Source organism: Schistocerca piceifrons, chromosome 3 (genome assembly GCF_021461385.2).
Source record: "Schistocerca piceifrons isolate TAMUIC-IGC-003096 chromosome 3, iqSchPice1.1, whole genome shotgun sequence".
Taxonomy (NCBI): Eukaryota; Metazoa; Arthropoda; class Insecta; order Orthoptera; family Acrididae; genus Schistocerca; species Schistocerca piceifrons.
Window position 1 is genome coordinate 934,841,725 of NC_060140.1, and position 14,435 is coordinate 934,856,159.

The 14,435-nt window shown below is 37.0% G+C and overlaps 2 protein-coding genes across 2 annotated transcripts in view; one reads left to right on the forward strand and one right to left on the reverse strand.

The window, feature by feature from the left end:
- Positions 1-750: 750 nt before the first annotated feature.
- The window catches only part of LOC124787858 (cyclin-dependent-like kinase 5), a 37,538-nt gene continuing 23,853 nt past the window's right edge, over positions 751-14,435 (reverse strand). Inside the window, exons 7-8 of the mRNA XM_047254821.1 lie at positions 9,675-9,841; positions 751-3,719 (exon numbers count right to left, since the gene is read on the reverse strand). Coding sequence (XP_047110777.1) covers positions 9,734-9,841 — 108 coding nt within the window. The 3' untranslated portion in view covers positions 751-3,719; positions 9,675-9,733. The remainder of the gene's footprint in view (positions 3,720-9,674; positions 9,842-14,435) is intronic.
- LOC124789237 (tigger transposable element-derived protein 6-like) lies at positions 6,419-7,156 on the forward strand. Its single transcript, XM_047256532.1, has one exon. It carries the CDS (start codon positions 6,419-6,421, stop codon positions 7,154-7,156), a length of 738 nt encoding a protein of 245 aa, XP_047112488.1.

The window sequence follows — 14,435 nt, forward strand, 5'->3', positions numbered from 1 at the left end:
CCATGGGAGTAGCAAAGTGCTACTTAACAGTATATTTTCAAACACTGATTATTTTTGCTGTCTTCAGTTATTTTAAAATGTCTCTGTTCTTTATATATTTGTCCTCCTCCTCTGCAAATAAAAATAGGTTTTTCCATTTACACTGAGTAGTCACCTTACTCCCCACTCTCTCAGACTATCACAAAAGGGTGAAAAGCTGCTCCCTTGTCAAACACACTCTTCCAACTGGATGAGGATCAGGAAGAATGTACTGTAGCACTGACGTTCCTACTATGTGCCTTGAACAATTTAGGACAACGGAAATAAACACCAAACTACATGGTAAATAAAATGTATATCACTGAAACATGTTCTGATTAAAAATTTGTTACCAACTACTTGATAGGGCATACTATAGGTAGAATTATTCCCAATCCACACTTCAAGAGAAAGAATCTAAATATTTGGAGTTACAAACTGTTATCTGTTCCTCAGTTCTCTGTTTTTATTTGCCATTTCAATGTCAGTGATCTCATCTGTAAGACACAATATTTCTGGTTACTCACAAATTTTTTTTTTTTTTTTTTTTTTTTGCCTTGACTTACTCTGCATTAATTTCTTGAAGCAGCAGAAATTTAACACATTCAATAGAAACTGAAATTTTTATTTCAGTTACTGTTGCTAAATTCTGTTAAACAAAATAATTCATTCATACAGAACACCTAAAAATACAAAAATGGACGGAAGATTAGTATTTTATTGTCACGTAAATGACAATGTCATTACACACATGCTCATTCTGAGAATAGGCAGAGATGAGAAAGAACATTAGCTGTGTTCTTTTTTTTAAAAAAAAAGAGTCATTCTTGCTTTCACCATAAGCAATTTAGGACAAGAACAAAAAACCTAAATCTGCGTGCCTGGACAGGGATTTGAACTCTACATTACCCAGCATGTCATTTTTCTCGGGGCAATTAATATGGTATACAACTTGCCAAGGGACAAACTACTTCAATTATAAGGACAAAGCCTAACTACCTCATTACACAGCCACAGATAAAGAGATTTAACTATCTTCCAGTTTTTTATTGTGATAAGCAATGAAACAGAATAGTAATAAAATTTTATCTTTGGTTACAATGTGTAATAAAACAAAATATAGAGCAAAGAAGGTAGATTCAATATTGTTGTTTTGTTGATCGTCTACAAACTGTAATATCAAAAAAAACAGGCATAGCATTTAATATTTAAAATAGTAAGAGCAGCACTCTGAGAATAAGCAATAAAACAGCAAAAATTTGGACCACTGTCACTTTACCCCCATCTAACATTGTTTCTTAAATATAATGGTAGAGTGCTCTATTTACTAGTCATATGTAAACATACCGTACACACACGAAGCTGTTTATTGGTATCACGTGCTCGTTAAAACGATTCGGTCCCTTTCTTCACAAACCACGTTGACCTTAAAATTTTCAGACTAATACGGATATTTTACATTGATGGACAGATTTTACAGCAGAGCAAACAAGAATGTCTAGCATAATGACTATTACAGAAGTCTTACAGACAAAGTACAAATATAAATTATTTACCTATTGTATAAAGTATTACTGCATCCATAAAATTGGATATAGACTTAAAATATACTTTACAAAAATGCCAGTTGCATTTTCTGCCATATTTAGAATAAATATAACTTAAGTTCACCAGACAAAGGTTAGTCATCATGTGTATCAAACTTGACAATTCCGTCAAGGAACTGCTCATAGCATGGTATTATGTGGAGTGTAGGGTAAACTACTGGCGAATGTGGCTAGTGTTTACAGTGTGTATGAAGCAGTCCACTGAATTATTTCTGCCATTAGTCAGATGTAACAAAGAGGTGCAAGACACAATGTGATGGAGAGCAAAAACTGTGAGACAGCCTTTAGGTGTATCAAAAGTCATGCTGTGAAAGATGTGGTGGATTACACTGACTATGTCTCAGCAGATAGCACTGTCTGGATTCACCCGGTCAGAATTGTGACCAAATGCTGATCAACACAGACTGAGACTGAAAGCATGACTCTCAGCTCATAGCTAATGACAGCTTCATTCCTGCAGGTCTCAAAATGAATACTGCAAGGAATTCAGTCACTCGTAAATTTATAACACAGGTGCATGCAAGAAACACACACTTGTGCTCACAAAACTGCCAAGTAGGTTGAAAGATTTTGATGCAGTAGAGCACAGTAAACATGTTCTTCAGTCAAACTAACCCCCTTTCAACCTTTGTAAATCATATATAGGCTCTTGTTCATTGGGTAGCACAGAAAGTCTTCTGGGACAATGGCCTAAAAAAGAGTGGTGCAGGCTAGAGATAGATCTCTGTTGTTGTTCTGTTTTAATTTTAAGGAAACGGATCCTTCACTTCAATTGACAGGTACTGTGAAGAGGAACAGCAACAACATGCATGACAACCATGTTTTGTCATTCGCCTGTCTGAAATTGCAGCTTAAGCGGCACTGCCTTCAAAGGTTGCACTGTAAAATGAATGTCCAGAGCCAATTATGCATCTAGGAATGATTGAAAAGTCCCCTAATAGAGACCACATTAAAGATATCTGTGGGTATTTGGAACAGTGCTTAAAATATTAGGGATGAAAGTTTTTTAATCTGACTGCCATGTGGTGTTTAATGAGTATAGTGATTGGACAATGGTGTTTCCTACATCCACAGCCTTGTCCAATCAACATCACAGCAAACTGCACGTGTTACAAAGTATCAGGAACATGGCATATCCTAACATGATGAAAGAGACTAATATGTTTGACCAGTGAAGTTATCTTATCTGCTAGATTTTGATATCAAGACTAGAGTTGTTTCAAAATGACAATTCAGGTGCAATACTCTCTAAAACAGTAAAAAGCAGTGAAGATAGGTAGTATTGTGTTAAATTTTCTCTGTTTAAATTTCAGTAATAGTAGAATTTAAATACTGAATTAACTGAGCTCTTTAATGAAGCAAGACTTACTAAACTAATTTAATTGTGTTACAACTCAAAAATAGGGAATACATTTGTCAGGGAAAGAAAGAGGACTAATGACATACTCAAAACATCACAGCTCCTATGTGAAATACTCATTCTAAACTAACAAATAGTAGCAGAAACACTTCTGTAATGAAACACACACAAAAGGATCTGACTAAAATCAAGGTATGACAAAAAGCAAAGACTGAAAACTTTTTTAGACTACACTACAGCACAGTCCATTCAGACATTTCAAATACTGTTTTAGAGGCTCACATTGTAAAAATATTTTCAAGCAATGTCTTTACCAGAATATGGGTACATTTAACATTTTACACAACACAATTAGATTTCAGTCAATTTCTTAATGACTCATCTACCCAAAAACTAATATTTTTCATCATATTCTTCTCACAATAATAACGGGCTCACTTACATAAAAAGACATTGAAGTAATACACTCAAAAGAAAATATTCATCTTTGGTATTTATATAATATGTGTAGTTCACTTTGTGATTATCCAATTATACATCAAAAACTTTCCACTTAAGAAACTATGGACAAAGCACAGTACACATATTGCTTAGGAATGTTCAGTACCAAACATCAGGATCTCAAGCATATGCATCACAAGAATCGTTGTGAATAAAATATACCATCCATTCAGCAGCATCTCTCATAGGTATAACTTCTGTTGATGGCAGAGATGTTCTGCAAAGCACAACAACTGCAAGAAATAAAAACAATGGAAGTGGAAGTTTAATTATTTCAATTACATCATACAAACAGAACAGTAAAATGTCAGAGAAAACCAAACCTGTAGACACTATCTTGGCATTTCTTTATCTGCTAATAACTGTCTTCAGAAGCGGTACTGCGTAATTTAGTCTGCATAACAGACAGGGATCTCAAATATCTAACATTGTTGCAAAGTAGTTAATTATATCTACACTCTGTACACAAAAACTAATTTGGTTATAAACAGGGTGGATCACGTAAAACTTGTACTACAAATATTGCAGAAATGAAGTATGTTACTGGTGTGCGGTTTTCACAGAATGATTTGGTAGTCAGGGACTCATATTGAAGCCCATCAACTCATTGTAATAATACTCATAAAGTGTATTTTATGAGCAAACTTACACTTTTTTAAGAGGAACAATGCCTATTGATATTAACAAAGTAAAAGTAGAGTAAATTAAAATGTCAGTTGTGTTTGTTGCAGGATTCTAGTGTGAGTTATTTACGAGATATTGTGTTGTGCAACATCTCCGCGGGTGATATGATTTACCAATGCACAAAAAGCTGTCATGCTCATGGCATATGGAGAGTGTAGGAAGAATGCAGTTCGTTCTTGTATGATGTACGAGGCAAGATATCCCAACAGGCATCAATCATCTTGGCAATTATTTATCAACCTCTTCAACCAGTCACGTGAAAGTGGTAGTGTAACACCTGGACAATGTAACAGAAGGAAACAAGTGACCGCAGAAGAGGGGGAAATAAATGTCCTTTCTGCTGCGCACGTTAGCTCATGCACAATCACACGAGGAAGTGGCATGAGTCAGGCAAGTATCTTTCACGTTCTCCAGTGACATAGGTTCCATCCCTATCACACCTCTCTCCATCAACAGCAACATGGAAACAATTATGAAAATTGCGTTAACTTGTGTACATGAGCTTAAAGACATGATATGTATGTATCATGTACCTTGCCTATTGATGAAGCCACATTTACCAATCATGGCCAGATAAACAGCCCATACACACACTATTGATCTGTTGACAATCCCTGTTGGCTTTATCACATGGAATGTCAGCATCCATGGAGTGTAAACGTGTGGTGTGGAATACTGAACCAGCAGCTCATAGGCTCATTTTTCATAGATGCAACACTGAACACAAACAAGCATCGCAGCCTTCTAACAGACCATCTTCCACGGACGCCAGAAAACATTTCTCTGCAGACTAGGAGCAGCCTCTGGTACCAAAATTATAGCTGTCCAGCCCATAGTGGATGAATTGTTCCCAAATCATTTGACTCAACACAGGGGACCTATATCTTGGCCGGTGAGTTCCCAGGATTTGATGCATGCAGACTTTTTTCTGTGGAGAAAGCCGAAAGACACTGTCTACAAGGACTTACCAACTGCACTCAATGATATGAACAATGTACAGTGAAACCTCTTTACAACGTTCCTCCATATAATGTTTTCCTCTATGTTACCTCCGTTTTTTTCGGTCCCGACTAAAAGCCCATATAAACAATGTTAAATTTTCCTCTTTACTGTGTTTCCTCTATATTACAGTTTCCTCCATGTAATGCTCATATTTTTGAAACCCTGGTCAATTATTTACCTCTTTATAATGTTTAAGTGACAGGATGTAGACGCATCGTTTTCCGTTATGTGGTTTCACAGTTTGCACTGGCTCAGAAAGCCCGCACTCAGCGTATTTCATATGTCAGCGGCAAAACCCGGTCACGTGACATGTGACGCACATTCTGCTTGCGATCTTTTTGACGCAATTTCAGTCGATGCTTTGTATTAGTACTTAGTAGCGTGTTGTGTGAGCTGAGCAGCAAACAGTTTGTGTGCCTAGTAAGTGTGTGTCTTCGATATAACGTTTTTTTAAAGCTTTCATCAGTGGACATGGGTGAAAAGCGGAAGAATATTTCTCTGGAAGAGAAGGTTTCTATTATTAAAAAAGTGGAGGCATCTCCTGGCATGAGTCGCGTGGAGCTAGCGAAGCAATTGGGACTGGCCCCTTCAACACTCAACACTATTATGAAAAACAGATCGTCGATAATGGAAGGGTTTGAGAATTGTGGAAATTCGAAACGTATGCGTTTGAAACAATTGACTTACGACGAAATGGAGAAAGTTTTATTAACTTGGTTTCAGCAAGCACGTGCTGCAAACACTCCTATAAACGGAACTATTTTGAAGAAGGCGCTTCAAATATCACTTCAGTTAGGAATGGACAATTTTAAGGCATCCAATGGATGGACTGATAAATTTCCACAGCGTCATGGTGTTGTGTACAAATCGGAATGTGGTGAAAGTAAAAGTGTGGACGAACCAACTGTAGCTCAGTGGATACAGACTCTCCCTAACCTGATACAGGGCTACAAACTGCGTGACATTTATAACGCTGACGAAACCAGCATGTTTTTCAATTTAATGCCGGATGAGACATTTACTTTTCTTCTTACCATCAGGTAAGAAGAGCAAGGAACGTCTTACCGTTTTGTTGTGTACAAACGCCGATGGCAGTGAAAAACTGAAACCTTTGGTTATCGGGAAGCCAAAAAATCCGAGGTGCTTCAAAAACATTTCCAAATTTCCGTGCAAATATACAAACAATGCCAAGGCATGGATGACGAGTGAAATATTTTTACGTTTTCTAAGAGAATTTGACGCCAAAATGGGGAGTGCTGCAAGAAAAGTGCTGCCGTTTGTGGATAGATGTGCGGCACATCCACCAGACGTACCCTTTCTGAAAAATGTTAAAGTAATTTTCCTGCCACCCAACTGCACCAGCCGTCTGCAACCTTTGGACTTGGGCATAATACACGCCCTTAAGGTTAAATATAGGACAGCCCTTGTAAAAAAGGCCTTGAATTTGATGGACCAACGAAAACCGGGAAGCCAACAAAGCTCACAACTGAAACTGAACATTTTACAGGCAATAAATTTAATTATGTACTCGTGGAGGGAAGTAAGTGCTGAAACTATTAAAAACTGTTTCACAAAAGCGGGATTCTGTGAGAATGAGATGGCAGCTCCTGTGGAAGAAGTTGCAAGTGATTTGCAAGAGTTTCACCAATTAATAGGCAGTGATTCTGTCACTTTTGAGGACGTTGTGGCTGTGGATGACAACGTGGCAACCACAGGAGTACAAAGTATTGAGGAGCTGACTGCAGAGAGAAGCTTGGAGAGTAATAGTGGTAGTGAAAGTGACAGTGACAAGGAAGATGACCCTGTGCCCTCATATACTAAGGCAGCTGAAGCCTTTGAAACATTCAGGAGGTACATGATGGCCCATAGACTTGAGGACAGAACAGTAGTTCAACTTGCTCATTTGGAGCAAGAAATGGTTGCCATAGAGTCTAGGAGAAACAGAAAACAAGCAAGCCTGCTTGAATATTTTAAAAAATCATAGGTATGTTATTTTCAGATTGCTTAGGTTCCTAGAGTTTTGTGCAAATTTAAGTTCCATTTGATAATTTAATTATTGAAGTAATTTTTTCTTTTTTCATAACTAATTCTTTTTTAATCTGTCCCATTTACTGTGTTTTCATGTAATTTGTTCAGTATATCATAAACAAAATTTGGCTCATATTCTATAATTGGGTCAACTGAAGAATGCGATACCACCTGTCAGCTTTGGAGAATGATGTCAATCTTAAGAATCTGTTATAACTTTTTACTGTACAAACTGATCCATTTACTTTCACCCATCCACCTACCGAGCCCCATGTTTTAATTAAAAAAACTAATCAGTTGATACATTGATCATTTGCAATGGATATCATATGTTGAGAAAATTTAAAACGTCATCTATGGCACCATTTGTCAAAGCTGATTAGTGGTATCCTGATCTTCAGTAATGCCCTATAATTATTATTTGGAAGCCTTCCTCTTTATAGTGTTTTCCTCTATACAGTGTTCAGAATTTGTGGTCCCTTGAAAAACGTTATATAGAGGTTTCACTGTATTACTGCAGCCTGCTCGAACATCTCTGGTGAAATGCTAGCACATGTGCAGCTGACGATTAAACACAGAATGCACCAAAATTATTCCATAAAATTTTATTCCTGTTACCACTACATCATAGAAGTCACATATTAAAATACTGCAAAGGTTAAGTGTCAACATTTGACACTGCATTTAAGAGCCCTGGCAACAGCAATATTATATTAGTTTCTATACTGGAATGTACTGGGATGACTTTAAGAACTGACTTCTGCACACCACTTAAATAAATTTAATGCACTGTTTCGCCCCTCAGCAGCATTTAAGCTTATGTAGATGATACGGCAGCAGTGGCATAGGAATTTATTCACACTATTGCAGACACCACAGAAACTCATCTTTACTATCAAATTAATTATACCATCAGCAAGGCTCCGATTTAAAATAAGCACAATACTTTCAAATATTTTCCTGTCAACTTGTGATGTGAATCGTACTCTGTTCTCGCTTATAACATTTTAACAATGCTGATTTGAGCGGGTACTCGAATCCAGAACCCCTCTTTTCCACTCTCGTATTGTCTCCACTTACTGCCTTTCACACCATTTGAGAATATATCTTTCAGAAGTAATAAGTGCACAGCTTGATTTACAAATTGTGAATAAGCTACCAATGGGAGCAGCAGTCCATAATGCAGGGCATTAATATGCCATTGAGGCTTTACCTGCAGAAATCAGCCCACAACACATTAACACACTGACTGCCACATGCACATTGATGGATGTTTCGCTGCCAGGTCAGGCCATGGCATCGGGTGTGAGGCGTGAGGCTCTCCTGATGGTGATGGTGGCCACTTGGCACTTCACGTGTTAAGGTATGGTTGATAGCACAGGGAAAAATGTGGACAAGTCAACTTTGGCAGGCTTTAAATGATTATCATGATGAAATTTCCAAGGAGGTTAAAACAAAATGATGAAATTTCCAAAGAGATTAAAACTGTATGTTAATTCCTTGTCCTTTATTGGCTATGGTCGTACCAGATATATCAGACAACTCAGACAAAAGTCTGAATTTGCTAATGTTCTTTTCTACTTTCAAAATTCCACAGAGGTTTTCATTAATCCATTGCTGAAGTAGTACTCAATGAAAAGAGAAACTGAGAGGAATAATTAACCACACCATATATCTTCCTCTTCACAGTAAAATGTACACTGTTATGAAACTTGCTGACAGATTAAAACTGTATAATCAACCCAGACTCCAAACTTGGACACTTGTCTTTCACACACAGCACTCTTTCCAAAACAGCTATCCAGAAAGGAGGGCAGGTGTACTGACAGAATGATGGAGTGAACTAGGTCTTGCACTATGCTCAGATACTTCAGTAACAGCCTGTAAAGCCCAAAGGGTCTAGTCAGTCTGAGACATAGTTTGATAATCAGGCTGTTAACAAGTTGTAAAAATAATTCCTCATCTTCATTCTTACGGAACATATTTGGCAAGAAACTCAAACACTCTGACAGTACACAGAATGTGCAACATTTCCTGTGGCCATGCAATTCCCAATAAAAAGACAAATTACATTTTCCAATCTTCTATCTCTAACAAAACACTTTCTTGCCAGGTTCAAATTAATGATATGAATATAATAGAGGGAAACATTTCACGTGGGAAAAATATATCTAAAAACAAAGATGATGTGACTTACCAAACGAAAGTGCTGGCAGGTCGATAGACACACAAACAATTTCTTGGCAGTTTTTGTACATCTACACCACGTACACAAAAATGGTAATACATAAAATCACACAACATAATAATGCATCTCCCCCCCTCAAACACTGCCTTCACTGTGTGTCCTCTTTAGAAGCTCCTTATATTACACATTGCACTACACTTAGAGTTAACTCAGTCTAAATCTTATTCAGTGTCATGAATGAACAGAAAATTGATTAAGAAAATGGTTTCCTGAAATTAATACTTACCATATTAGTGAGTACACAGAGGAGTTTGAAGAAACATCACTCACAGGACATGGCACCAGTCACTGGCAGCGGTCATTTTTAATGGCAGGACTGAGATCACTGAAGTAAAGATGCGCCATTGCATCATCAGCTGCCATCCGCAGTGCTGGATTGCACACCAGAAGACGCTGTAAAGAAGCAGAAAAATAGGATACTCAGATGCTGAGGAGAAAGAATGGATAAATTGTGGAGTTATGTTGATATTACAACAAAGTGTAGGAAAATGCATGGACATTGGATTTACCATCAGATTAACTGAGCAAACCCCATAATATTTTATTGAGACAGTTACTCAACTTACACATTGTAAACTGTTGGCAAATCTAGAGACTAAATCTGTGAGAAGACACAGGAGGAGAAAAAAAAGTTGTGTGCTACGCTTAGTCTAAATCTATCAGAAGACACAGGAGGGGGAAAAAAGTTGTTTGCTATGCTAAGTCAAGCTATATGTGATGTCTTAAAAACATCAATACTACCTCCTACTAAGCAATTTTTTCTTTAAATTTGGTTTAGTGGCCATAAATGCCATGGCACAGAGCTGTTAAGTTTGGTAAACAGATGACTGATGTCATATTTTTGTTATTATTAAAGTAGAACTGGCATTTATTGAGGGGCGATCTTGCTCCCTTCTTCGATAGTAAGCTCAACTAATTGCTCTGTGTTTTGGAGATATGATTTTATCCATTCATAGTCCGGGCCCCTAATACCTATGCATCCAAGTTTCTGAAGCAAGATGTTGTGATTGATGACATCAAGTGCTTTAGAGAGGTCTACAAATATGGCTGAGATATGTTCTTTATTGTCTACTGCATTTAAGGCTTCATTTAGGAATGCAAATATAGCTGTCTCAGTAGATTTAGATTTTCGGAATCCATGTTGAGTATTTGAGAAATAATAATTATTTTTCTATGAAACTGATTAGTCTTTCATAATAGATTTTTTTCAACTATTTTGGAAAAACCAGGTAAGAGTGAGATAGGCCTGTAGTTTGATACTTCTTTTTTTATCCCTTTCTTGAACAGGGGTTTCACTCTCGCTATCTTCAATTTTCCCATTTTTCCGGGAACACCCCTTCTGACAGAGAGCAGTTACAGATGTTGACAAGTGGCCTGGCTATGAGGGGAGCACATTTCTTCAAGATATAGTCAGGGATACTGTCCGTATCAACAGAGAATTTGGGCTTCAGTTCTTTGATTATATTAAGTATTTCCTTTTCATTGGTGGGGTATAGAAAAACAGATTTGTTATTTATAGTACATCTGGATTGATCTATAGGAGTACAGTGTAAATCTTGATTTATAAGATTTTCAGCTATCTGCGTAAAGTAGGAATTAAATTTATTTGCAGTTTTTGTGGGTTCAGTTATCACAGTTGAGTTCTCCATTAGGCAATTAATGTTATGGAAGTCTATCTGTTCTGCTGCAGTTTCTTACCTGGCAATATTCCATATGGCTTTCATCTTATTGGTGGACTTTTTTTATGATGTGTCATTTGCCATTACTTTTGCTTGTTTGACTACATTTTTGAATATCTTTTTTAGGTTTTGTAATAAGAGTCAAATTCTGGTGATGTGAGTTGTTTGGACAATCTGTGCAGTAATCTTTTTTTGTTTGAAGATACTAGAATCCCAGGAGTAATCCATTTATTATTTTCTTTTCCTTGTGTACGTTTTCCTCTGGGTTGAAGGGAAGCACAGTTCAAAATAGTAGGAAAAACTGTTAATAGAGTTATTATATTTTCCATCTGTGTGCTCGCAGTTATAAATCTCTTCCCAGCTTTCTTTCCTCAAGTAATGGAGAAAATGATTTATATTTTCATTACTGTAGTTTCTACTGGTGATTGTTATGCAGTGTTTAAGCTGTAGCTCAGTTTCTATACTCAGAGAGAGTTTTTGAGCTGTGTGATCCCCAAAGCCTGTGTTTAGGGTTTCTATTGTACAGTTCACCTGAAGCTATTAACAGGGATGATTGCGATAAAGACATTATCTTAGACTTGGACAATGCTTTTGACACTGTTGGCTATAAAATAGTATTGAGTAACCAAGAAGTGCTAGGTATAAGAGTAACACTGAATGAATGGTTTCAGTCTTACTTAAAAAACAGGGTGCAAAAGGCAGAGATTTTTCACAAGTCTGCTGATGATAAATTTTTAACAAAGCAATTGTCAGACAAGAAATATATAAACACCGGTGGTCCTCAGGATATTGTACTGGGTCTAATCTTGTTCTTAATATATATCAATACTTTCCATACAGTGTAAGACAGGGACAAAAAGTTCTCTTTGCCTATTACAGAAATATCATAGCCACAGATAAAACATCAGAACTTCTAAAAGGGAAAGCAAATGAAACCCTCAAGGATGTTCACAACTGGTCAGTATGCAATAAATTAAAGTTGAACATTGAGAAAACTAACAGCATGCACTTTAAGCATAGATGATAAATCTATAGATTGTCTAGAAAACACAAAGTTTTTAGGGCTGAACATTGATTGTCATCTAACGTGGAGTGAACGTACAAAGATACTGGCAAAAGAATGTCACCAGCATGCTATGATCGTAGGGTGTTAGCCTCAGTGCGTAACAGTCAATGTCTCATGGTGTCATACTAAGCCTACGTACACTAAATTCTTTTCTGGGGATTGAAGGCCCAAAACGTGTACAAAGTTCTTAAAATGTAGAAAAGGACCATAAGGATAATAACTGGACATAGTAACTAGGCTCATTTTAAAGGGCTGTTTAAAAATAAAAAAGGGAATCTTTACTATACCAAGTGACCACATTGCCAATATATGGTGCACACCAGGGAAAATATTAATAAATACTCCACTCATAATTCTGTACATAATCATCAGACAAGAACCAGTTTGGAGTTACATTTAGCCGGAAAAAACAAATGAAAGCATTCAAAACAGTATTTTATATTACGGGATAAAACTGTGTAATGAAGTGCCAAAAGAAGAGAAAACTATTACTGAAACACATTTGTTTAAAAAAGCCAGCTAAAATGTACTTCAGAAATAATGAATATCACACAATTAAAGATTACTTCAAGGAACAAGAGTAGTGTATAGTAATTATGGTTTATCGATTTCACACGGATCATGCGTCAAGATGTATAATGCAAAATAGTACAGTACATTGAGTTAGTTTTTCAGGTGGACAGTAGCAAAGGGGCACATCTGCATCTTCTCAGTCAAGGAGTCATCTGTAGGTGTCTTAGTGTGAGCGAAAGTGAAGAGTACAACTATGTTTTACATAGCAAGTGACCAGAAACGTCCAGGAGTTATCACCACATGTATTCAGTGCATGAACAGTGAAGAAGAAATTAAGTTTCATATCACAAGTTACCTGAAACAATCTGTGGTAAATGAAGATACATTATTCACTAGAGAACTACTGAGTGAGACAGTGCAGCTGTTAGAAAACTGACATTGTAATCAGGAGGATGGAGCTGCTCTGTCAAGTCATCCTGATTTCGGTTGTCCGTGGTTTTTCTGGAACGCTAAGGCAAAAGCCAGGATGGTTCCTTAATCAAGGCCACAGCCAACCACCTGTTCTATCCCCATAGAACACCTATCCTATTCTCTTAAAGCGTGTTATTTATGCTGTGTTATATTTTGGCCCATTTACTGGAATTTTATTAACTTGACATACGCTGTATCACTGCAAAATGATCCCTGGATGAATAAATAAATAATAAATAAATTTCTGGGATATAAATGGTCTGCAACTTCAACTTTTGTAGTCCTGTCTTCCTCAGTTGCATGTAATATTACGGTATATTGATAACTTTTACTTATGGACCGTCTGACAGCAACTGAATAAAACACAATTTTAGTGCCTTACGTGTTTCGCCTTTATTTTCTGCAAGGCATCATCAGTGGGAGGTTACGTGGACAGTTTCTTACATATTACACTCCTGTTGCATTTTTGGTGTTGTTGTTCTTGTTATGAACGCCAATTTGCAGTTTTTTCCACATTCCACAGCACTATGCACTGAACGCTTGTTTTAATGGCATTAAAACAAGCGTTCAGTGCATAGTGCTGTGGAATGTGGAAAAAACTGCAAATTGGCGTTCATAACAAGAATAACAACACCAAAAATGCAACAGGAGTGTAATATGTAGGAAACTGTCCACGTAACCTGCCACTGATGATGCCTTGCAGAAAATAAAAGGCGAAATGCGTATGGCACTAAAATTGTGTTTTATTCAGTTGCTGTCAGACGGTCCATAAGTAAAAGTTATCAATATACCGGTCTGCAACTTTTTTCACTGTAGTTCCCCAGGATCAACTGTTAATGCCTTGTGGTTTCCCATACAACCTGTGTGTCAGGAATGGCAAGGAGGCAAGGTGGAGGTGGGGGGGGAGGGGGGGGGGGGGGGGGAGGAATTCCCAAAAGTACATTCACGCATTATATGACTTCATGTTACTATGTTTAGGGGCTCCAAATGTGGTATGTGAGGGTTTTATACTATACTGAATTCTCAAAGTTGGACATAATGTACAGATCTGCACTTCTTATGATCTGTATATTGGCACATTCCAAATCTATGGAATAAAGTTCATTTGATTTGTATGTAAATTTCTTCATATTCCAATTTTCAAAAACATTTGTGTATTTTATTTTTCAACTTCCAATCCTCCTCGTATTTTTTCACTGCTCATGTGAGCATTATGGACTAACCTTATGCTCTTCTCAAAAATTTCTTTTCTGCATTT